At 36.2% G+C, this 27,052-nt stretch overlaps 1 protein-coding gene across 6 annotated transcripts in view; it reads left to right on the top strand.

Moving 5' to 3' along the window:
* LOC138702179 (uncharacterized) overlaps window positions 1–24,293 on the top strand; it is a 181,929-nt gene extending 157,636 nt beyond the window's left edge. For 5 of the 6 annotated variants that reach the window (XM_069829787.1, XM_069829806.1, XM_069829801.1 and 2 more), the window contains 5 exons: window positions 1,811–2,000; window positions 6,080–6,224; window positions 6,685–6,837; window positions 10,799–10,990; window positions 13,533–24,293. In XM_069829787.1, coding sequence (XP_069685888.1) covers window positions 1,811–2,000; window positions 6,080–6,224; window positions 6,685–6,837; window positions 10,799–10,990; window positions 13,533–16,482 — 3,630 coding nt within the window. In that variant the 3' untranslated portion in view covers window positions 16,483–24,293. The remainder of the gene's footprint in view (window positions 1–1,810; window positions 2,001–6,079; window positions 6,225–6,684; window positions 6,838–10,798; window positions 10,991–13,532) is intronic. The other variant, XM_069829794.1, reaches the window with a different exon arrangement.
* Window positions 24,294–27,052: the final 2,759 nt, after the last annotated feature.

Here is a 27,052-nt window from a genome sequence, read left to right as displayed (position 1 = left end):
TTCATTTCTTAAGGCTCGATAAATACTTAATATAATCTCCCGCCATTTTGGCTATTTCGTTGGCGTTCGCAGAAAGCACACGAAGACGTTATTTGCCGCTCAATTATTTGCTCAATTACAGTGCATTTAATTTATTATCATAGGAGCTACGACATGATAATGTTTAACGGTGTGGCAAATAGATTCCTCGTATGGTAGCTCGGCAACGAAAGAAGATAAATGGCGAACGATACTACCTACCTAGACTTTATAAAGCCTTCACTTTCCAAGACGTAAGCAAAGAGGAGGAGTCACGCCGGGAATAACAGCGTTGCGACTTTAGTATTTCGCACTTTTCGCAAAATTAGCGAATTTCTCTTCAAATTGAGCTTTTCGCTGTAATTCGCGAAAATAATGTCGATGTTTTACTAATCACAATCACATGATTTACGATTTGTAAAGATTGAATTTCTTTGATATATTTTTGTCGCGTTTATTGTTATTTGCGAAAAAAAAGAGTGTATCTGTCTACTAATTTTTGTTTCAGCAGTCTAACAAGACGAACACAACTCACAGCTAATGGCGAGAAGAAGCGGTCTGTTTTTCATTCACCTGTAAATTCAATCTTTTTAATAGATTATTATAATTATCTTCAGGGGAGAATAAATTTCTGTGTGGAAACAAATTCCTCTTTGTGTTTCCCTTTGAATTCATCGCTGCAAAAGTCTGTGTGATGTATATTGTCTCACTGTGAAAAGAGAGAGAAAGGAGATATATCTTACTTCGTCTGTATTGTTATGGCGATGGGGGAGTTGAACGATGCCGTCCATCCATCCAGTGGCGGAAGGGACTAGTTGATACATTCTGTAGCACAAAATAAAATAGCAAAATATCTCTCTTCGTACTGTGTAGTTCCGTCACTGAGCTTGTCTTTCAAGAAACTGAGTTCCAGTAGCCTGTACAATAACAAGGTTTTGAAAGGAATCCTGAAAATTTACAACCCTCCTATAATCTCCACCCTCATTTGAAGGGACTTGGTTTTATTGCTACTGAGACAAGATAAACCTTACCAGGTATAACAACCTTTCAGTCGCCTTAGGGTACGGACACGTTGGAGCGACGATAAACGATAAAAGAAGCAGCGATGCTATATCAGAGAGAATTGAAGCAAGCATTGTCATTGAGGTGTGCATATTGGAGTAACGATAAAAGCGAAGATACACGATAAAGGCGACGAAAAAGAAGAGTTCCATTTTCTTCGCTCTTGTCGTTTATATGATCTCTGATTAAGATAATATTAATCTGTATAATTACCGGTGGTTATCAATATATCCGAATATTAATCGATTTTTTATTATTTCGGCATATTAAATTAATTATTGTAGATATTGGCAAATTGATCAGTTGTGTATTTATTCGTCATATGTTATGTGATCACAAGAACCAATCACAACACGACGAATTTATACTATCTTTGGGATGAGAAACGGGTTTAATTTTGTACGTATTTAAGTTTTATTAATCTTGAACCTAGCAGCTGATATTTCCTATATATCTTCTTTCATTAAGTGGATGCATAGAATATCTTCTACTGATAAATCAAAATGTTCGCTTCCCGCGTCCTCGTTGCTCCCGATATGAACACTTGATTCTTTGATAATACCAAAGCGTCGCTAGATCATTTCTTTTATCGTTTATTGTTGCTCCAACGTGTACGTACCCTTAGAGGAAAAGAGGAGGAGAACGAGGAGGAGGAAGACGGTAAAACACAATAACGATTTTAAATCTGATGTTAGTGCAGAATTTGAGAAATGCATGCCTGTGTTTACAGATTAAGCTGTGTGGAGGTTGCTGCCTGGCTTGTGCGGTGCTCTGTGTGATTGTCACCATAACCACCACGGTGATACACATGAATAGACTGCAGATGTTGAGGGAGTGTGTGTACACCAGGATGACCCAGACGTGCACATGCTATCCAGTGCCCATCGAGTCCACACCAACAGCTAGAGCAACATCAGACAGTGAGTTTGTTATTTACGAGTTCTGTGTCAATGAAAGGTTGGAAGGTAACAAAGCGAGATTATAGGTTGAAATGGGAGACGTACCGGTACCTATTTAATCACAAAAAAGTAAACTGAACAAAAAAATAAATCCAGAATGAAACACTCCTGTAATTTAGAAGGATGCTAACCAATCATATTACGAATAACATGAGTAGTGCTTAAAATATTGCTCTCTATAATACATTCAAGGTTGGTTCTCTAGGAATTATAAAAATCTTCAGTTAACCACTTCGCAACATTTCAGTAACAATTGGTGTCACTGTAGCATGTACACTGCACATGGATTGATTTCCATTTTGAGATATAAGCCTATTTGAGCACTTTTCAAGCTTCCTTTTTTATTTTACTTATTTAAGGGGTTAGGTACAGCTTACAGCAATATTTTTTTTCTAATATTCAACATTTTTTTCCTCCATTACTGTATCTTGTACAATAATGGAAATTGGTATGTGTAAAACTCTGTCCTTCTGCTATATGAAAAAAATATTTTCACGATTTCAGAATATATATATATATATATATATATATATATATATATATATATTTTTTTTTTAATTCAAAATGGTGGCAGTTTACTGTGCAGTGATGAAGCATTTCCCTCATAACTCATAAACTCGTTAACTTTTCCATATTCTCTCTCTCTCTCTCTCTTTTATTTTATTGCTGAAACTAATGTTTACAATATCATGCTCTTTCAACTACATTCCTTAATAAATAATATATTTTTTTTATTTTGTGTTGGAATAAAATACTGATATTTGACCATTTTTTAAATGAATTTATTTTTTATCAATCTATCGAAGGTAGAGAAGTGAACTTGCATCATATTGTAGATGTGACATGCATAAATACACACAAAAAATTTCATCACAGAATGTTGGATAGTTTTTTAGTTATGTGGGAAATGCTTCATCACTGCACAGTGAACTGAATTTTGGGGGGGGGGGGAAATAAAATAATAAAAGTGATTTTTTTTTTAATCGTAAAAATATTTTTTTTCATATACCAGAAGGACAGTGTTTTGCACATACTAATTTTCATTATTGTACAAGATACAGTAATGGAGAAAAAACATGTTGAATATTTCCAAAATTTTACTGCTGTAAGCTGTACGTAACGCCTTAACTGGAACACATCAATTAATTTGGCTCATCTCAGCGTTATTGTTACATATTATGATGCTTGGTTTACTTGCCTATAAAAAAAAGTAAATCCATGGCGCTACAGCCCATGAAGGGCCAAGGCCGACCAGCCGGCTGCTTGCTTCACGTCCACATGCTGAAGCAGAGGTGGACGATCATCCAACCAGAATCGAGGTATCGTGTGGTTAGCACGATGATCCCCCAAACGTTGTAGCTGGTTTGCGAAACCAGATTTTCGCTACAATCGTAGCTCCCCAAGTGCATCACGATGCTGGGTGGGGACCGGTCCCATACACTGGACGAAATTTCATGAGAAAATTTCTTCCGCCATGAGGACTCGAATCAGCGCGCATTCCGTAACGCGAGTCATAGGCAGGATGTCTTAGACCACGATGCCATAGTGTGGGACTTACTTGCCTATATGTTTCTATAATTTTTTTTGGAAAGTTCCATAGTAGGCTGCAGTGACATCATTTTTTTATCATAATAACTTTTGGATCATGTAAATGTTGGTGTTAAGCGATTTTTTACCACATTGCATAATTTGTTATGTCTAAGGATTCGCCATCTTGGCTCTGTGGATAGAGTAAGTTATATGCTTCCCATCTGAGCAGCCAGTGATTCAATTCCCGACATGGACAATGGAAGAGATTTATCTTCAATCTCCATCCATAGGACAAACGTTCTGTGTTGTCTCAGCAGTGGTTCTGTGCCATGCTGCCCACAGGATCAGGGAGGCCCGTAATGTGTTCCTGTCTAATGTTGATCTAATAACATATACGCTCACCTACACCACATTGGATTTTAAGTCAGTATGAAAAGGCGAGGTAAAACATGACAAAGAAACAAAGAAAGGAGGTCATATCTAGGACATTCTGACTTCACATGGCCTATTGTTTCTTCAGAATTTTGATATAGTCTATACCGACTCTCTTCATATTTCTTGAAATTGAATTTCGTGTAACATTTTGCGTTTAATGCCTGGTCTTGTCTTAAACTTTACGTCTTATCCTTAATTTTTCATTTCTTACCTAATTCTCTCTTACTATGAATCTTCATCTATGCTCTGTAATGTAATTATTGCTCACACATTCTCTTATTCTTTCACTCACGTCAAATATTTTTCTTTGAATGGCATTGAATCTTCTAGAGATACTTTAATTTCATTGACCAGTTTCTGACTACACAGCTTAAAGAATATGTACATATACATTTAACTCTGTTGTTTATTATTGCTATTAACAACAAGCTTATCAGTTTATGCTTCACAATTCTAATCATGAAGAGAAAAATTGGACAGATATCAAGGTTAGGTTAGGTAGGTTATTTTACGACGCTTTATCAACATCTTAGGTTATTTAGTGTCTGAATGAGATGACGGTGATAATGCAAGTGAAATGAGTCTGGGGTCCAACACCGATAGTTACCCAGCATTTGCTCATATTGGGTTGAGGGAAAACCCTGGAAAAACCTCAATCTGGTAAGTTGCCCCAACTGGGAATCGAACCCGGGCCACCTAGTTTCGGGGCCAGACGCGCTAACCGTTACTCTACAGGTGTGGACGACAGCTATAACTATTTACTATGTTCATTTTCTTTAAGTCTTAATTTCTATATCTAGTTCTGTAATTTCATTATTTATTTTTATTATGTTGTGTATAAATTGTAGTTAAGTAGAATAGTTACTATACGTTTATTATTATTATTATTATTATTATTATTATTATTATTATTATTATGACTTTTAAGGAACCTGGAACTTCATTGCCGCCCTCACATAAGCCCGCCATCGGTCCCTATCTTCGGCAAGATTAATCAAGTCTCTACAATCATATTCCACCTCCCTCAAATCCATTTTAAAATTATCTTCCCATCTACGTCTCGGCCTCCCAAAGGTCTTTTTTCCTCCGGCCTCCCAACTAACACTCTATATACATTTCTGGATTCGCCCATACGTGCTACATGCCCTGCCCATCTCAAATGTCTGGATTTAATATATCTAATTATGTCAGGTGAGGAATACAATGCGTGCAGTTCTGCATTATGTAACTTTCTCCATTCTCCTGTAACTTCATCCCTCTTAGCCCAAATATTTTCCTAAGAACCTTATTCTCAAACATCCTTAACCTCTGTTCCTCTCTCAAAGTGAGAGTCCAAGTTTCACAAACATATAGAACAACCGGTAATATAACTGTTTTATAAATTCTAACTTTCAGATTTTTTGATAGCAGACTGGATGATAAAAGCTTCTCAACAGAATAATAACAGGCAGTTCCCATATTTTATTCTGCGTTTAATTTCCTCCCGAGTGTCATTTATATTTCTTACTGTTGCTCCAAGATATTTAAATTTTCCTACCTCTTCAAAGGATAAATTTCCAAGTTTTATATTTCCATTTCGTACAATGTTCTGGGCACAAGACACAATCATATACTTTGTCTTTCTGGGATTTATTTCCAAACCTATCTGTTTACTTGCTTCAAGTAAAATTAAAATTCCCGTGTTTTCTCTAACTGTTTGTGTATTTTCTCCTAACATATTCACGTCATCCACATAGAAAGCAGCTGATGTAACCCGTTCAATTCCAAACCAGTTTTATTATTTTTATTATTATTATTATTATTATTAGTATCATCATCATCATCATTATTATTATAATCATCATCATAACCATTATTATTATCATTTCTATCAACGACAAAAACAACAATTCTGGTACGTAATTTACAAATGTTGAAACATTCCCCTTTAAAGTTTGCTTTACATTATTTCACTGTCCTTATTTTCCTCAAATATTTTCTGCTTTTTTTTTAAGCTTACGGTAATTCAAAAAGAATAGTGATACTGCTATTACTTCACTTCATTGTAAACTTACTGTATTTTGTCTTCATTTCAGTTGTACACTATGTATTCAATTCAACACCAGACTGCGAAGTGATTCATGGCGCTCTGTACTCTTGTCTTCGAGCAATGTTTGGGCTCTCAGTTATTGGGATTCTTGTCTGCATCTTTTCCTGTATGCTTATCTATCAACTCTTGAGGTATGTTTATTTTTATTTAGTATTCATATTCCACAGAGCAGTATATACAGTTATGTCTCGAGAATAGTAGAATATACGGTAACAAATTCGTCACAAATGCATCACAATAATAATTGTCGCAGTTAAAGCTGTTCAATTAGCTTTAAAAAACCCATAGGCTATATATGAAGGGTGTAAACGATATAAACTGTCAAAATAATACAGGCTGTACATCTCGGTGTACTAAATATGGTGTGTAGTGAAATTTTGTTTTTTCTTCTCTTTTTGTTTTTAATTCCTAAAATATCATATTTTTAGGATTGATAGTAGTGTAATGTTTACTGTTCGAGTAAATGTGAACAATTTAGACCAGAACATGAATACATCTTTAGCACATCCTTATTTTATGGTAGATTATTTTCGTTTTCATCTTTCCATACTCATAACCTTAAAAATATTCATTGCTGTTCATGTTTCACAGCCATGAAAAGAAGAAAATGTACTGGGAACAGCTGGAGATGAGGTGTCGTTATCTGTACCGTCAACAACGGAATCCTCATCATTGTACATGCTGTGATGAATGCAGGTATCCTCCACCACACCAGCTTTTCCCTTGGGAGGTCATGGATGACAGGTAACAGGAAAAATTGAAAAACAGTATTTAGTGTGAGGAAATTCCTATAACTTATAGGCTACATGCAGATAATTTTGCATTATGTTCGTTAGATTAATAGTTGAGAAGAAGTCAGTGGTTAAGTGAGAGAATGTAGCATTTCTTAGTTATTTCACCGTAAAAAGGAATATTTTCATAAGATAAGATTTCTTTTAATCTATAGACTGTATACAGAATTGTTTCCCTATGATACGAAAATTGTTACAGACGATATTTATCTTAAATATGACTAATAAATATTGGAAAGAGCAGAAATTTTTTGTTGCACAGGGAGGCTTTATAATTATATTGATTGATTTCTACTAATTAAGGTAAGCTGCCTACATAGCTCAGTTAGCAGACCACTGGCATATAATGACCGCAGACTGAGTTCAAATCTTAGTGATGACTGAGTTGTATTTGTGGTGGACAAAGGCAAGATCGTGAGAGATTTTCTCGCGTTCTCCCGTTTTTTCCCCTTCATCATTCCACCAAAACTCGCCAAAGTGTTACCCTTTCATTAATTATATCATCTGAAAAAATAGGCCACCATTTGTGTTTATGTAATATAGAATCGATTGTTCTCATTATGGTTTTCCTCGCGGGTTGTCCAGAGATTGGTAGATGACAGTTGTGGTGGATTTTAGACGTACCATGGTGCATAAAAGGCATTCCCCAGGTTCTTGCTTGTCTGGTAGGGACATGACAACTCATGTAAATCTGTGAGGTATGGCAGAGGTATGTTATACGGATTTCATGGCTAGAGAAGAATGCGGTGATGGATGATGAAGCCAGCTTAGCTAGGAAGCACAACTGGCACTTAACTTATTCCGTCATGGATGCACAAAGGCCTATTTAGGCTGAAGTGTTCAGGGAGCTCCATGTCCTGCCATATAAGCACATCTATAAATCTCTATACCTGTATTAATATATCAGATTCAATAGCTGACATTTGTGTGAATTTTAATGATTTTTTTTTTCGTTCAAAAAGATTTCCGGGGTTTTAAAAAATCATTACATGCTTGTTATTGACCTTATCTTAATTAAACTTGCATGACATGAAAAAAATTTATGGTTTATTTAACGACGCTTGCAACTGCTGTCGTTATATCAGCGTCGCCAGTGTGCCGGAATTTTGTCCTGCAGAAGTTCTTTTACATGTGAGTAAATCTACTGTCATGAGCCTGTCGCATTTAAGCACACTTAAATGCCATCGATCTGGGCTAGGATCGAACCCACAACCTCGAGCACAGAAGGCCAGTGCTATACCGACTGTGCTATTGAGACCGATGTCACGAAGAAGATGTGGAAATTTTGTTTTATACTGCTGCAGAAGACGTTATGTTAGTCTCCAGGTAGTGTGTAGTGAAAATGGCGTTTACCAAGACGGAGAAGAAATTTTGATTATGAATTTGCGAACAGGTTGGTTTTCAGTTATGAATCCAGAGTGAACCAGGGTAACGTTAGAGTGTGGGGATTGAACACCTGAATGCATACGTGGAACATTAACGTGATTCGCCCAAGAAAAATGGTAGATTGTAGATTAGATTAAAGTCGCAAAGTCTGCATGGCTTCTCTGCACTGCGACTTTAAAGTTCTATTGTGCTTAACTCTCACTTTTCTTTTTAGTTCCAGTTTATCTTAATACCACAGTCTAGTGTATACAGTCACGAAGCTTGAGTTGTGAGGGTGCTAGGAACAATAGACCTTGCCGGTACTATTTTGCATTGTCTACAATGAGGCAATATTAGCGATCCTAGTGGTTAGCAACTATCTATGGATGCATATTTACTACGTATTGAGCTTCGTGACTATATATAGTAGACTGTGTTAATACTCCTAATGAAGCGAAGCAGTTTTCTGGGCAATGTCAGTAACCTCATCCAGCAAGGGGAAGGAGATAGATGTGCAATACAAAACAATGTTCCAGATCTTCTTCATAATTATTACACCATAAACAGATAGAACTATCAGAAAGATGAAATCAGTATGGATATAATTATGTAACAGAATGATCTGTTCTGTCTCTTTTTAAAATGTTTGGATACCGGTATGTCTTGACAAGTTTTTGTACATTTTCAGATCGATTTATGACCTGTAAAATTTTATCTTTTATCAGAAAAGAGCAAATTGTTATTGTAGTGTATTGTATTTGAATAATTTTGAGGGAAAAATTGTTCCGGGGCTGGGTATTCAAATCAACTTTACAGGGAGTTATACCTGAAAGCTTGATTTGTGTATTGTATTTATTAACATTCCATGGTATTCATACAACTAGAATATGGAACAAGCCAAAAAACTTAATACTACTATAAAGTCTTAATTTATAGTCACAATCTAGTTGAAATATATACAGACGTGGTTTACAATATAGTCTACTAGTACAACACAAAGTTTTAGTATCAATTTCATGAAGCATTGTTGAATGTCATGAATTCACCTACAGAATAGAAGGCGTGAGAAAATAAGTACTTCTTTAATTTGGCCTTAAATAATCTTATGTTTTGAGTTTCATTTTTTTATATCGATAGGGAGGCTATTAAAAAATTTTACTGCCATATAACGCACTCCTTTTTGATAGCACGATAGACTTGCCGATAGACTATGAAAGTCATTTTTTGACACGTATTTATGCTATGAACTGTTGAATTATTACAAAGTTTTCATGATTACATGCGAGGAAGATTATTAATGAAAAAATATACTGACAAGTCATGGGCATTATTTTTAGTTTTTTGAAAAAAGTCTTACATGATTCCCTAGATTTGGCACCTACTATTATTCTAATTACTCTTCTTTGTAGTAGGAATATACTGTTACTATCTGTTGAATTTCCCTAGAATATTATTCCTAGAGGTTTGTAAAATGAGAGTCGATTGAAGCAAAGACCTGTTTCGCAATGTTATCAAGTTTCTCATTTCAAGGCATACCACAGTGGCTAGGTGTCCATTGAACAGATTAAGATGATAAGAATCTACATAATTAGTACGTAATAGGCATATATATACCGGTACGCAATACAAATCTGTGCCCTTAATAGCATAGCATATAGAAATGAAATTGATCAAAGAATAATAGATCTTAAGCTTATTTCTATCACAATATTCTGTTTGAAATTGATTGTTTGTTTAATGAAATAAAGAACTTCCTTACACTGTACCGATACCTTCTGCTTTTGTTCTACAAATGATATTGTGGATATATACATCTTGATTACACAACTTTTAACACTGTATCACTTTGGAATATGTATTATATGACTTTCTTGTGTTAAATTCTATCGTACCTGGTTTACATGTTTCGACCTTTAATGGATCATCCTCAGAACTGGTCGTTGTTGGTCTTGGCTCCTCTTCTTTTGTTTCCTGTGAGGGTTTGTTCGTGTGGTGTAATGTAGAGTCAAAGAGTGTGTGTGTTCTGAAACTGAGTTGTGTGTTGAGAATTTCATTTCTTTGACTTTGAATTTCTTTGACTCTACATTACACCACACGAACACACCCTCACAGGAAACAAAACAAGAGGCGCCGAGACTAAAAATGATCAATTCTGAGGATGACCCATAAACGGTCGAAACATGTAAACCAGGTACGATAGAACTTAACACAAGAAAGTCATATAATACATATTCCAAAGTGATATTGTGGAGTATGTGATGTTACTGAATTGTTTGACATACCAGTATGATAGCAAAGACAAATGTAATCAAGTGAAATATGTTCATATTTTTAGAAAAATTCTTTTCCAGCTCAAGATAGAAGGGTATTATTTTCTTCCATTTAATAAATACACGAAAATATTACCTATTGGTAGCGTATGTCATATTTCACGATACTAATGTCAAGTTAGAGATGTAAGATTTTAGAGTACCTACACATAATTTATCATTAACTGGTGAACTTCAACACAAAGAACTAACTTGGACCGTAACTACAATATTTAAAAGCAGGTACTGGACACCTGGCAGGGTTGGCAACTTATACTCTCCCAACCCTGGAGAGGATACGGGGGCTGTGAACTTGGGAACACAGAGACTACGAGGACAGGAGCGTGCGACATCAGGGTGGAGTTGGCGTAGATTGCCATGGTCTCGAGGGTCCAGCGCTAACACAGGAGCTGCTCCCGATCACTCTCACAGGTTTTACTTTATTTTTCATTACACTGAGCACGTCTGAGGGCAGAAGAAATTGCAAGTGCTAGCTGAAGAGGAGTAAGCTTATCAATAACTCTGATGTCATCAACAGTCTTCATTAGCTCACTACTATGTAGTTTGCAATGTTACACAGGAATAACTTGCGGTGCATTGTTTATAATCTTGAAGTGTAATACTTAGTATTCGAAAATATAACATGTTTTTCAAATATGTTTTTGGTTAAATAATAAATCTTGTTTAAGATACTGCAGAGCATTTATGAATAGGGTTCCCAGACATATTATTGGAAAGAAATACAGGACACTTATCAGTTAGTAAGTAAGTAAGTAAGTAAGTTTAGTATGCGCACCCATCAAATACAGTATATCAATCTTTCAAAGTGTGTGTGTGTGTGTGTGTAGTAAAGTTTACTACACAAACACTTTACTAACTAACTAAGGGTAAGTAAACAAATAGTAATCAAAATTGTTAGGGAGCATATTTGCATTAAGTTTATGCTTCTTTATGTAAGTTGCTTTCAAATTGTTTTTACTAAGTTATTACAGAAATAGCTACAAAATACATTAACTTACTCACGTGACAATATTCTTAAAAATCAATCCGCCTTGGCCTTGCAAATTTCTCTTGAGAATGAATTTGACTTAACAATTGTTTATTTTGAAGAATCATGTCATAAAAAGCAACACAGTCCTCACCGAAGAATGATTTTACAACAAGCATTGTTTTTACAGACAATTTATTTTCTCATCAGTCCATAGAGCGTTCATGCAAGAAAATAATCTTTCGACACACGCATTTGTTCCAGGGACACACATATTGAACTCCACTACCCTCTTCAAATCAGAGAGTTCTCCCAGTACTTTTAAAAAGATCCACCCAGGCTTCATCTAAACGTTTGGTGTTGCCATCACTCGCCTTGAGAAATTAATAACTCACAATAATATTGTTTCATAATAGTCCACCTACAGTCACCTGCAATGATGAAGTGCGATGTTTGTAATTTGTAATATGGAATAGACATTGTAACTTTTTCGTTTTTTCTCAGTTCTAAAATATGGGATGGAAAGCTGTCCCAAAGACTTTTCTCGGGACAATGGGTTGCATTAGCGAAAAACGGGATGATCCCATATTTTACAGGACGTCTGGGAATCCTATTTATGAATGTTGTGACGAATGTTTCCTGAAGACATGGTAGCCACACTGTTTATCAAATTAATATTTATCAAGTGCTTTACTTGAACCAATAACAGGCACATTTCTTAAGCTTGCAATTCTTCTGGCTTCCAACTGTATAAAGCAAGTATGGGAATGCTGTAAATATTATATATTATAGAGATTATTAAAAACATGTCTAAAAACAATGAAAATGATTTCATGTTTTGTATATTTTTATAAGTCTAGCTGGTTGTCTGTCTGCCTGCATGCCAACCAGACAGTGCAGTAACTCTCTCTGTCTGCCTATCCATCAGTCAGTCAGTTAGGCAGGCAGTCCGTTTTTCCTTTCTTCTACCTGTCCATGCATCCATCCATCTACCTGTTTATTATAAATTAATTCATTCACTATATATTATGGAAATTCAGGGCATACGCAATGGGGGGGGGGGGTGTTACCAGATTTGAACACCCCTTTGAACTTAAAAAAAAATGACACATTTAGATATGAGTATTTTTTTTATCCATAATTGTTTTCCCTTCTCTAATTTTTCACTGTCAGAGTAACAAAATCTACATCGACATAAAGTATAATCCTCCTACCCATCCTTCAATATAATCGCTGTGCTTGGTGCTACGGCACATTCAAATTATAATAATGATATCTTTATTATAATAGAGAGACCTACGGCCTACTACCGGCCTTGTAATAAAATGAAGTTGACATAATATGAAATTTAACTTGTGACACATATTGAAAAGGTTGTTTTGACAGTGCCGTGCAGATGTTAAATATTGTGCATTGTCGATATTAAACTCATTATAAGAGCAGTAGGCCTATTCATCAGTTTGTTAGTTTGAGTTCTGACTTTATTGTAAAACTTTCGTTTAACGTGCATTTGACAGTTCATACTTTTAATATAAACTTCACATTATCATTCTGGGTTCTTTGATATGTCTAAGCGATCGCAAAGGTGTCTTACCTATCATATATAAACAACCGTTGACTAAATATATGATTATTGTGTAAGTATAAAAGTGACACAAGCCTTTTTTATTATACAAAATTAAACACAAGTTGAAATTTGTTAAAAATTAGATGGCTGTGAAAAGAAATTAGGTTTCAAAGATTTTATAAGAATATTCATGAATATGTTATATTAGAACATAGTATAATATTAATAAATATACCGTAAAATAATAATAGCAATAACATTTAAAATACGATGATGTAAATTGTAAACAATTTTAATAATGACCTTGACAAAATTCTGTGTACGCCACTGTGGAAATTACGTAATTTTCTTTTGAATCAGAAATTCAGTTATGAGAGTTCCACAGATTTCCATCTGATTGGTTTTTCTAAATCTTCCAGAGAAGGACCTGGAAGTGGAGTCCAAAACTACCGGCATGCTACCAGCAGTCCAGACAGTCAGTACGGTTTCAGCAGCCATCCTGCGCCAGTTGAAGGAACATCCCCATCTGTACCGGCAATGGTAGAAGGCAACCCAGGTCCTTACAACATCAGAGATCCCCATGGAGGTCAAGTGCTGTCACAGCCTCCTGGTGGATTCACAGGTTCAAGACCCTTGGGTCCTTTCGTAACGGAGGGCAGTGTGAAAGCTATCCAACAACCTCAAGGCTATGCCCAACAGTACTACATGTGGGGGCCACCTCCACCTTATTCTAACCCTCATTCTGGCAACAACTCTCACTGTAACAGTCCTGCAAGACGAGAACCTATCCTAAATTTACTTCAGGGTCACCAGGCTCCACCTCCTAACACTACAACAGGGAGTCCTTCTAGACTACAGCACTACCAACATCATCATCACCTCCATCACCATCATCATCACTGCCAGATGAACCAGCAAGCTAATAGAGGTCAGATAACAGTGGAGGATCAGAGTGCAATGTCAGGCCAAGCAGGTCTGATGAAGAACTTGCAGAGGCACAGAGGTGGTGTGAGAAGATTCCAGGATCAGAGAAGGTTTGACGAGTTCTCATCTTCTTCAGGAGATGGCATCATAAACGTTAGTGACGGTGACAAGAGTGTGATTGTTGAGAATTACGTAAACACTAGCGAAGCAGAGATGGCAACATCAGGTGAGGTAACTACAAGTGAAAACAATACAGATTCTTCAGTTAGCAAAGACAGAATTAGTAACACTCTGCCAGCAAGAAAAGCAAAGAAACGTATCGATATATCTTCAGTGAAGTCTGTAGCAAACATTCCTTTCTCTTCGGAGCACCAACCTGGAAGCCAGAAATCGTCACCAAGCCATTTCAGCAGTGCCAACAACGCAAATAGCGGCAACAGTAGTGGCAGTGGTAGTGGTAGTGGTAGTGCTGGAAATAATGGTGGTGGTTTCCCTAGGACAAATGTTCAAGTTTTGTTTGGGCAACAGGGTTGCCAACTGTCAGACCATTATCACAGTGGTAACCATGACGACGAGTTGTCAGCTGAAGAAGCTCAGCTTGTAGCAGAGAAATATCCCCATTCTCTTCCTTCTAGTTCGGCATTAGTTAGAGGAAAGGACGGTAGTGTTAGTGGTGCTCCATCTGGTAACATGTCTCCTCGCATGCGGTATATGTCACATTTGCAAGGCGTGACTAATGCGGGTTTTCAGGGACAGGAAGGTCTTGAATTGCAGGAACAGCAAGGGCAGATTCTTTGTGGTAAAAACGAGCCGACAGAATCGGAAGTTTATTTTGCAGATGTGTCTTCGTGCTGTAACGTTTCAGTCAGGAATGATGGTCAGGATTCGTCATTGTATGACGAAGCTCTTGATCCACAGAAACACAGACTTATGATATTGAATCAAGGAGAAGTCTCAGGCATTCCTACATCCAGTGGCCACATCCAGAGGTTACCAGATTCCTACCAGATGTCAGATAAAACACATCATCACCATAGAAGGCTCCTTCAAGCAGATGTCATGCATCCTGCTGGTGGACATCATCAATTCCAGAGACTTCCTCTACAAGAAGGTGTTTTAGTGACTGATAAAGGACATCAGCACCACCATAGACTGATTTCAGAAGGTGGTGCATTGGCAATAAGCTGTGATGATCAGGAACTTACTAGCAATTGTTTTAGCTATCAGAGACAATCATCAACACGAAGTCGATTACCCTTCCCCTTACCTCATCACCATCTCTCAGAGCAGGATTCTTCGACCGTTGAAGAAGACCTACAAGAAGGTATAGTTCGAAAGAACGTAGTTGCTAGTAACAGAGAATTTATAGAAGCTGAGAACATGAGAAAAATGGGTGTACCAAATAACAGTAGATCTGATATACCAAAAGATCCATCACAGCAAAGTTTGGCTATGTCAAGCAACAGTAGCGCCACACCAACGGTAGAAAACAATGATATTGCATTTGTATCACCTATGTCTATATCTACGTCTTCTCCCGGTAGCTTTCCAACTGAAGAACTTGAGAACTGCGGAAGTTACTATGACAATCATAACAATAATTCTTCAGAAGTAGGCAGTTCTTCAGGGTCAACATCTGCAGTATGTAGTCCAATGAGTTCTTCAGGGAATGATGTATTTGGATCACCTTCACATGGATATCCTTCTCCGCAGAAGATACCCTATGATCAAGGCCCTGTTCTTCAACAGACAAATAGATTGCATCACATGCAACAAAGGAATAATAACTACCACAGCCCAAGCCACGAAGCAAACGCAACTGATTTTGTCCAACTTCACGGCGGAGACCAACATTTCCTCGCACCTGACGCACAATACGAGACCATACCTCAGCAACAGCCACAGAACATCCCACAAAACCCTCAAGCTTACCAGCGTCACATACATCAACAAAATTTCCCTCCACCACAGAGAGAAGATTTCAATGGGAACACACCATCGAACAGTCCAGGCAAAAATAATCTCTCAACTCGCCAAGCAGGTATGGCTGCTTCTTCTGCAACACTGAATATAGGAGGAAATGTTACGTCGCCTGCAAGGAGAAGGTTAAATCTTCCTCTGCATGTAACATCAGCAGGCAACACAAATGTTATCAGCTCTTCAAACAACAACAGTATTGTGGAGAGCTTGTATCACACTGCAACGAGCACAGAAGAGGAGGAGTCGGAATCCCACCAACCTCAATCGTCGTCCAATTGTTACAGTGATGCAACAATGGATTCAGGGTGTCACAGTGGGTCTGAGATTGCGACAAGGAGGAGAGGCGGTAGTGCAAGGGCGTCAGCGAGAGGGGGAAATGGCAAAGAACATTCCAGAGTGAGGACAGATGGCGATGAGCATGGAGAGGAGGTTACTGTAACCACAATGAGGTCCGTTAACGTGTGAGAGTTACATTTGTAATGGAAAAACCTTGAAAAGGTTAACCATTTTTACCAGTTTCCTTTTTTACAAAAGAGTAATTATTTAGTTTAGTTTTTGACATTAAAAAATTAACCTAATATAGTCAGTAGAAAGATTAGGTTAACTTTTTAGTTGCCGGAGCTAAACTTATAATTATTACCGGTACTTCAAGATATATTATCCAGTCATTGTATCTTCTAAGCCCTCTTATCTGTGTGATAAGAATTGTTAGACACGCATATTTTCAATAGTTCTAGACATTTGGTTATATGTGATAGTGATACCCACCAATTTGTCTCCCCCCCCCCATTAATGTGTCTAAAGTGATATTATAAAGACGGTATATAATATAGTTTCCTCACAGTTCAGTACAAGGACTTAAATGATGGAAAATCGGAATAACTTAATTTTAAGTACAAATATTTTTATAAAAAATGGGAGAAAAGTAAAAACTTCATTTCAAAAAAGTCTTTCAAAAATTGTAAAGCATTGAGGGCCACTGAATTAAATGTATGGTATTTACTTTAAACCAAATTTACTTCAAACCAGGATATTAGACTGTAAAAAAGTTTGAACGAAACGAGAATAACAGATAACAGGATGCTTATATAAATTAAATTGAATAGTGTCAGCATCTTAAAACAGTGATCAGTGTTAAATATTATTTATTATTTAATTTATTTGTAATGTATTTTAAGTGATATGTATGTGTGTAAACATACAAACTTCCATACCTTTCATAAACAAAATTAAATACTTACGATATTGTTTTCTTGAAAATGGATTCTTTACAAAAAGTAATTCGAATTTTATTTCAACTGATATACAACATTTTCTGAGAGGTTGTGCTTCTACATTCTCCAAGTTAGTTTTGTTATTATTTTCTTATAATTTACGGACAGCACGAGCAACAAAAGTTATTATGCCAAATATAGGGATTATATCAGCAGATGAGCATAAGATGGAGTATTTCCCATCAAAGTTACCCCATGCCTCCTCCCAAAAAATTGCAAGTAGGTTAATATGATATGATATGATATGATATTTATTCCACCAGCTTACATCGGTCGTGATGGCCCTTCACATTTCTGCATACAGTGCCATCACTCCCTTGGATACATATTCTGCTTACGTTTTTTTAAACATCCGGCTATTACATATAAATGATCCTGATCACTTTTCTATCACATCCCTCACCTCTGTTTCCCTCCCTTCTTTTTTTACTTACCCCTCCCTTTCCCAGTTATGTATCTTATTCTTACTAATCTCATTGAACTGAACAATCACTTCTCTCAATTCCTTATTAATTGTTCCCAACATTGTTTACATTAAGTTGAACTCCTCCATAGTTGTCATCCTATTTATTCACATGAATCACTAACGTTCACTGACCACTTATTTCCACTAATCTAATCTGTATATTTTCAGACGAAGTAGTTTCTACACTTTCATTACATTTCCATTCCCACTTTCTTAATATATTTGTATCACTACTTACTTATTATCACTCCCTGGTTATTACTTGTATCTTATCCTTTTTCACTATTATTCCCTTGCCTTACCGTCTTTTCTGCCACCATCACCATTTTCACTTTATCACTTTCCTATGTTTTGTCACTCATGCATATTATTTTCACTTTATCACTTTCCTGTGTTTTGTCACTCATGCACCAACCTCTTGAGTTATAACTTTTCTGTCGCTTACTTCTTCCCACTGACGTACCTCTGTTTGGTGTCACTAATGTTACTTCATTCCTTCCAGTTCTTGCAGAATCTTGACTTCTTATTTTAGTTTCTTCTTCATCTCTCGATCACTTTTGTAATTTTGCTGACCCATATTTGTTCTTCCAGCTGGATTCACTGAACTCTTTTTGCTGTTCTCGGCTTCTGTATGCCGTCCTTCTGTTCTCCCCTGTCTACCTGATGCCATCATCATTATTTTAGTGCAAGTCTCTTGTTTCTTCCTCAATCACTTGTTCACATCCTCGTCTGTTGCTGTTGTTGCGCTTTGCATTACTCTGGTCACTGGTCTCTCTTCCTGGTTCATGTGATTCACTGACTCTTTTATTCCATCGCTTGCAGTTCTTTCCTGTGTGATGACCTCTCCACCTTCTAATTTTCCAAATAGTTCTCCCATCGTATGTTTTACTATAATGTTCCTTATCCCCTCTTTCATTGTCACTATCTCAAATTTTCCAAACAGAATTCCACATCAAACATCTCCCCATTTATCTTTAATTTGTCTCCGTATAATCTAACAAAATGATCATTTTACCTTGCATCCTTCATAAAAGAAACCAATATTCTTCTCCTGCATCTTACTTCATATTCAAAATCATGTTCCAGTCTAATATTTGAGTTTTTTAAGTACTTTAGCTTACTCAGAATTTTTTCTTTTGCCATTATACATGAGAATTTAACTAAAATAGGTCTATTTCCATTTTTCCCGATTCTGTATGCTTCTCTTATTTGTCCATCACTCACATCAATCCTGAACCAATCCCAGCACACTTTCTTTAGAGTACAGTCTCGTATGTTTCCAGTGCCTGTTCCTTCTTCTTTTCCTCGATTCCAAAAAATATTAAGTTCTTTTTTCTCTGTTCTTCTTCTAGATATTTCACCTTACTTTTCATTAGGTTATTTTCTTTCTGTAGAGTTTCCAACTTCTTTTAGATCTCTTCAATGTTTGTTTCAAGGTTTACTACTGCTTGACTGTTTTCTTCAGTATTCGCCATTATTACACTGTTGAGCGATATCAGTGTCAATGCCTCTACTACAATATTTCTTCATTGTCGAACTCCCTCGGTACACGTGTATCTGATCCACTGTTCACTGTGGACTCGAGTTAATATTTGTCTCATATCATTACCACGTCAATTTATTTAATACTCAAATTATTTTTATATTTGGTTCACGACTTCTTTTCTTCAATTATAACTACACAGCTTCTCTTATTGCTGGTGTGCATAAACCATTAGTAGGACTCCATATTTTGGTTTCTTTTTGTTGCACCATGGTTTTTTCCTCTTTCTGCCATTATTTCCCTTTGCGATACTGACTCTCAAATTATTATAATTACGTTATAGGTATTAACGTGTGGTCATCATAATTAGAATCCGTTCGGCTATAGTTTGAATCAGAATAAGATACAACAGACAAAATTATTAAATTTAATAAATCTATGGGTATCATCAACAGCATTATGAAACCATCATTAGTCCAAAGACATACACTCCTCCGCCTCTGTAAAACCTTGGTGAGACTTGTTCTAAGTTATAGCAGTGAGGCTTGGATTCTTCGGAGATGTGATGAAGATCGCATTACTGCCAGTGAAATGAAATTCATGTGCCATGAAGCAGGTTTATACGACAGAAGAGAAATTATGTCTTGAACAAGCTCTAAATGATATATCGGTATCAAAGCAATTGGTTTCAACATGTAAACTGAATGCCAAACAATAGAATACCATAAGCAATCCTGACTTATAATCCAACAGGAAAAAGATCGTTGGGACATCCTCAAAACCGATGGAAAGAAAACTTTGGTAGATCGTAATAGTTCCTTAAAGGACTACAACCTGTGAGGATGATGATATTAAGTTTAGTAAGTTGTCTTCAACAGTATAATATAAAAAGGGTTGCTTAATTTAAATAAGTTGTGTCCACCCGAATTCCTGCTCAAGTTAGGAACATTGGTGCTGCTATTGGTAAAATATAAAACGATTTTGTTCTATTTGAATCATATTTAAAACCAAACATAGATTAATTATTTCCTTGCTTCTTTAGGTGACTTATGTAATGGCTAATGTAATTGGCATACGACATTTCTTTTGGCATTTACAGTAATGAACGGAAATGTTTTGAGAACATTTGATATATTATTGTAATTCTTTCTTTTTACTTTCTTATAATTCAATGTTTATTTCATTTTGTGTGTTTTTGCACATACAGTATCATTATGCTACGGAAACTGGAATTTTTACTCGATTACTAAAAATTAGAAGTACGATAACCTTAAAAATAAATGAGGGCCTACAGATTATAGAAATAGGCTACAGTTCTGTATAAATATGGATAATGTTTGTTTCATTGCATAACAAAAGCACCTGTAGAAAGATTTTCTCTTCTCCAGGTCTCTTGCTATTGAGAAAAGATGTTAAAATGTATGTTTATATCAATAGTAATAGTAGTTTTTAATTATAGATACAAATAACCATTATTCGGTTTTCTTATATATTTGGATGTCATGCTACAATACAGTGTTATCCTTAAATAATTATTGTTCATTTCTCTTCTACGAATACTCCAGTTTTCCAATCATTAAGTCCTGGTTTCAGAATATAAGAGAATTGCACATAGTGTGGTTACAGATACTTGAGGAATGTGAAAATGGTACCTTGATGCTATAAGAGAGAAAGTGAAAAGTTAAAAACATATTTTTAAACAGCATAACTTGCCAAATTATGTATACTGGGCAGAATAGTAAAATATTATGAACTGTGTATATAAATAAATTTCCAAAGTGTCAGACTGATATTTATTTTTCTGACTATTGAACTTATAGAAATGTTTCCAAGCTCCATCAGCTCGTAAATTGTGTCTGATTACAGAACTTAGCTGTACATAAGAAGTTGTAGCTTTACATCGGTTTTCATTTTTTCACCAGTACAAATTCTGCAATTTTAGCACTGAATATAACAAAATTTGGTCAAAAATGTTTCACATATATTGAATGTATACTGGTTTTTTCTGATTGTTTTCTATTTGTAATATAAAGTACATTTCTGGAATGAAGCGTTTGTATTTTTCTGTTGCCAGTATTATTGTAAGGAATATGTTTTAACTCCTCCTTGAGCTGATTTAGATTTAAAGATTAATTACATTATTGCCTTCTTAAATCCTTATTTGATCTAATCAAGTATAACTTAGAATTAACGTGTCCAAACAGAATTATCCTTAATTAAGGTAGTGATAGCACACTCTCCCTCGCTCTCTCTCTCTCTCTCGCTCTCTCTCTCTCTCTCTCTCACACACACACACACACACACACACACACATACACACACACACCCACACCCATATGAGCAATGATGTTAAAGGTAAAGCTGCCGATACAGTTTGTTAATTTTATCTGTTTGGAAATGCCAGTCCTTTGGGTAATGAACTCATGATTATTGTTCGCAAAGTATCATTACAATACCGGTAAATGATAGTGCTTGCTACCTCTTCATTAGTATCGTACAATACACACATCTACATAAATCTTTCTTTAAAAAGGTATAAGTAATATACTGTATACCAAGTCTGGACTGTAAGGACAGTTAGGACTCAGTCGAAGACTAAAATAATTACGGATTTCTTTCATGATGATTTACGAAACTTGTCCATATTAGGTAGAAGTATGTAAAGATTAATGGCCATGGGTGGGCAACTCGTGCTCTCGAAGTGTGAACACAACCTCAGTGCAGGTAGAACGGACTCTGTACTGTACTGTCTGTAAACAAGTTTGCTCGCGTCTACAGTAAGTGGCGGCCCGTTTTAAGTGAAAAACAATATAATCCCCAGATCATTTCCCTTTAGTGATGAGTCGAAAGAGTAAAATTTTTTATTAAGAAGGGAGGTAAAGCTTGTATTATCTATTAACTTTCTTACGCATGACATTTTATGTTACAAATAAACACAGTCAAGGTTTTAGTAAAGAAATACTGTCTAGATCTGCTTTAGAATAGCTAAAGGTAAAAATGGGATCTCAACAAGGTGAGACTGATATCAAATATCGTTAGCACATTGTGCGTGCGAGTTACAGAATTGCATGACATATAATCGACTAGCTAAGAGCATTTATGGATTAATTTGAAATGTGGCAGTATCATGTAGAACATAGACAACTTCACTTTCTTTGACTATAAATTACTGTATCTTGAAGACTGATAACAAAATCTTCTTATCAAATACAGGGTCCCATTTCAAGACATAGTCTACAGCAGAATTCACTGGTAAGTTTGGGGAAACAGTGACAATTGACAAGGAATCGAGATTTCTCTGAAATTCTTTTGGCTTACAGCCGATAGAAGATCCTGAAAGTTTATAGCTTGAATTGATAAATCTACAGAACAGCACGCCACTCAGATTGCAGGAATCGAACAGTTCGCAATGCTGCCTAAGTCAGAATTTTCAAATATACTCTTTGCTTCCATATATAAGCCTACTGTATGTGCTTGAGTCAGATTTTAATACCAGAAAGAAGTGTAAAAGGTCTCAATGTACAGAAAGAGCTTAGAAGTAGGCCTAAGTTTATTTCATCTGCCGTGACATTTAAAAAATACTTCCTTGAATTTGTGTTTGTTTGCGAATACAGACTATTACATTTCTGAAAACAGAGGTATACTCTTTAATGTATAACGACTTGTAAATTCTCGCGTTCTATGTTTCAAATGAGATATGTAATAATAAATATTAACAAATAGTGTAATAATAAATAAGTGTTGCATCTATGTTTGTTGTCTCTTGAAAAGATGTATTCAGGTTGTGTTTCCAGTACTAAAGTAATTTACAAAGCTAGGAAATAATATAATTTTGTTATGTGTGTTTAAGTACAATCTGTGTAAAATTACTATAATTATTGTACCATGCTTCATTCTGAAATTCAAATCATGGAGTAGATATCACGACCGCCTGCATGAGCCGCCAGAGCGAACCACAGCAATGAAGTGCTTTTGCAGCGAAACTACAAACAACTTGTAACTGCTGCGGCTGACTCCGTCTGTCTTTCTCTCTTTCAAGGTTTTTTAGCACTTTGGGAGCACGAGTTGCCCATCCATGTTAATGGCGAAGCAAATAAAGTTCGGTTATTAAAAGAGTACTCTTCAAGATTACTTTTGTTTTAAATTTTTAAAAATACCAGTACCTCAGTTCAAACAAAACTGTTGACATGAAGGTCATATCGTGTAAAATAAAACTGAGTCACAGTTATACTAAAACCCCCAACTGGTTTTAAAATTAATTCATGCTCATATTTAGAGGTTAAAAACTGTTTCTGTAGCTTTATTTAACACTATCACTCATCTTCTATTTTAATGTCTGCCATGTTCCTTCATGAATAGCTTCTTGTCATTTGGGAAAGCCTCTTCAAATTCGAGTTACAAGAATTTAGAAGAGAATGCGTATTGTTCTAAACAATTCAAATTCAAAACCATTTCTCATAACAAAGGAAGAATCCTTTTGGTATTCATATTTCCCAATGGCGGGTACTTGACTTACATCATTCACCCAAGCATTCCTGACTAGAAGAGACTCACTGTAATTGTAGGCTCTTTGCCGCTATAGCATTGCCCTTGGTGTGCCATGGAAAGTGGTCTACAGCTCATCATTATGATGAATTTGATGATTATTGGATCAATGGTGGAATGCTGGTTCACTTGGACCCAGTTTTTTTAATCGTATGTTACCTATTGGTTGAAGGAGGAGTAAACATTTTTTAATTCCAATGTAATGCATTTTGATATTAAGAATACCAGTACACTACCGGTACTTCAATTGTCTCAATAGTTCTATATTTTCGAAGAACTGAAGTGAGAAGCTGTATGTTTATTTAAGGTTACACAACTGTCTGCGAATTATAAGAACTACCAACTTGAGGGTTTTTAAATGCAAATTCAATTTTAAAAGATGAATATTTCTGCAGCTTCTCTTTATTTCAAATACATTTATTCAAGTGGAGATCAGTAATTATAATGTCTGCAGAAATAATTCTGATTTGCATTGTTAGGTCCTTAAATAAAACCCCAGTGCCAGATATTTGACTGTGCTTTTTAATTTGTATCCTTTGCCTGTTCCACAAAAAAATTATTTGAATAGCAGAATTAAATAGACCATAACTTTCTTTCCTGTCCTCTGTGATCATTTTGTAACAGTTTACTGTCTGTCTTAATACTGTATTAGTTGTCTTTAAGTGAGTTTTTCACTTCATTTATTATTTAGTTTGATCTATTTAATAGTTTACCTACTAAAAACATCTCAGAGAAGAATGCCCCAAAGCCAACTCCTGGATCTCCTCTAAAAAGTGTCTTTCGTCCTTGGAATACATCAATGCCATCAAAATGTCTTGCAACGTCACCTCAGTGAAATCTGTCCCTGGCAGAACCTTCAGTACTATCTGTTGTCGCCATCCCGGCTGCAGCGAGACTGAAACACTTGGCCATGTACTGGGGTTCTGTAAGAAGAGAGAGTTACTGCGTATCAACAGACACCATCGTGCCCGTACAGCAATGGTAAGAAACAGAGAATGGGAAGTAGGCTTTCATGAGGAGATTCATTGTGTGTCTGAAGATGATTCTCATAGAAGGATGGATATAATTGCCATCAATAGAAGAACCCAGAAAGTGATGGTTTAGACCAATAGTGTCAGAGTTGTAAGCTCCAAAAGCAGTTGTGGATCTAGAGTCGGAGCTGAACTTGCTTATGTTGTGGAAGCACCGGAGCATGCAACAGGCATAGTGGAGTGCTCCGCTCCGTTTAGGCTGTGTCTGACAACGCTGGTTTAGACCCTACGATTTGCGAGCGAGACACGAATCAGGCACTGCTGATAAATGATGACAAGCGAGCTTCCATACCTCAGTGAAAAATATGGCATTTCGCTTTACAACTGGGATGTTACAGGCTTAGGCTACTATTTGGAGCGAGGGGTTGTTTACCAAAATTGACATGTAATATCCTTAAATCTTTTAAAATTTCCTTTTATGAGGTTCAGAAGTCGTGATGGAAATTCTGAAGTCCTCTCTTCAAATTCTACACTATCATTTATATGTGAACACACAAATTTTTGTTTTAATGTACAAATCGAATAATTATTTTGCTCGATTTATTTCTCTTTATCTTTTTATGTTTGTTAATTCCGGATCCCAGTGGTCAACCTCACTTGAGGACGGATGATTTTAAATAAATCTTAGTAGTAACATAACAAGGAAACCTAAGCACCATTTGTTGGACATCTTCACTGAGTAATTTTATAGTTATGATTGGCAACCATGATCGATAAGTTTGAAGTACCTACATTCTGTGGTATTGTTTACTAGTTTGTGTGTTCAAACATTTTACTCAATTTCAAGTAGTCTACTTCTTGTATTTCTCCTCCAGAAGGACAGGGACGTCGCTAGGGGGGTGCGAAAGGGTGCGCAAGCACCCCATAAAAAATCGGAGCACCCCTTTCCGCACCCCAAAGGGCAATTTATTAACAAAATACTAGGCATAAATTATTTTGAAGAACTAAAACAAACAAACAATTTCTTGGATTTGAAAAAACTACGTCCCATAATGTATCGTAATGGATGTGATGAACAATAATAATAATAATAATAATAATAATAATAATAATAATAATAATAATAATAATAATAATAATAATAATCTTCTTCTTCTTCTTTTTCTGCTTCAAGCTGTAGGCTTTAAGCCCGTTACGGCTCCTTTATTTCTTGTATCCACCTTTTTGCTGGTCGGCTGATACTTCTTTTGCCAGTGGGTTAGTGGCAGCCGAAGGCCATTCTGTCAAGTGGGGCACAACCTTAATGATGAACCCTGAAAATTAAAAACATATAAAACCAATTTATGTGCACTAACCTTTCTAATTCTTGTAGATGAGCTCCATTTTTCGGTTCTTTCTGCGAGAAAAAACCTCTATAACTCTATTGTTGAAGTTCGGAATAGAATGTACCATCTTTCTCTCAATTGAGAGCACTGCTACGCCCAGAGGAAAGTTAAATGGAATTCTAAGTGTAATTCACAGAAATGTGCTGATTCTCACTCGTTCGTACTCTCAGATCACGCAACTGCCTGCCTTCTTACTACCGCAGCACTAGACTTGGGGGAAACTCAGTTGAAAACTGTAGTGTGCATTGAAGGTGGCAAAACGCCCGCCAAGATTCTCTTTTGTCAGTGACAAAGCTTTTTGAGAACTGCCAACTTCATGTATTGTAATGTAAACTTTCTTTTTTGGATACGATGGAAGCATAAAAGTTTACAGGGAGCATTAACAACATAACTGTGACAAATGAATATCTATATATACATACACACGTGATTTATACAAAGAGTCGAGCTTCTAAATTAGTAAACTTACATTTAACGTTTTTCATGTCAAGTTTAGCTGTAAAATGTCGTCTGCTATTCAGCAAGTATTAACACCCCTAAAAATGGCACGCAGCTAATTGGACTGTTCCTAAACTAAAGAGGCTTGGTGGGCACGGCAAATACAGTGCCCAAAGCACACGGTCTGAGGCAAAGAGCTCTGCCTTCCTACAACTCGCACCCCCATCCCTTTCTCGTCCATCGCTGGGCACGAGAAGAGAGAGCCCATTTTATTACCTGTTCAGAAAACTTGGGTTTCGTAGACTACTACACATTCTGAAAACATTAGTAGCAATGAAAAAGTGAAACTCTTTAAGTTATTATTTCATAATGCAATTAAATTGTATTATAATATAGTCATAATACGATAATAAAAATCACTGGGAGGGCACGTGCCCATGTGCCCCTTAATAAAAGCCGCCCCTGCAGTGGGT

Source organism: Periplaneta americana, chromosome 1 (genome assembly GCF_040183065.1).
Source record: "Periplaneta americana isolate PAMFEO1 chromosome 1, P.americana_PAMFEO1_priV1, whole genome shotgun sequence".
NCBI lineage: Eukaryota > Metazoa > Arthropoda > Insecta > Blattodea > Blattidae > Periplaneta > Periplaneta americana.
The sequence above is the reverse complement of the archived record's forward strand: the minus strand, read 5'-3'. Positions and strand labels throughout refer to the sequence as shown.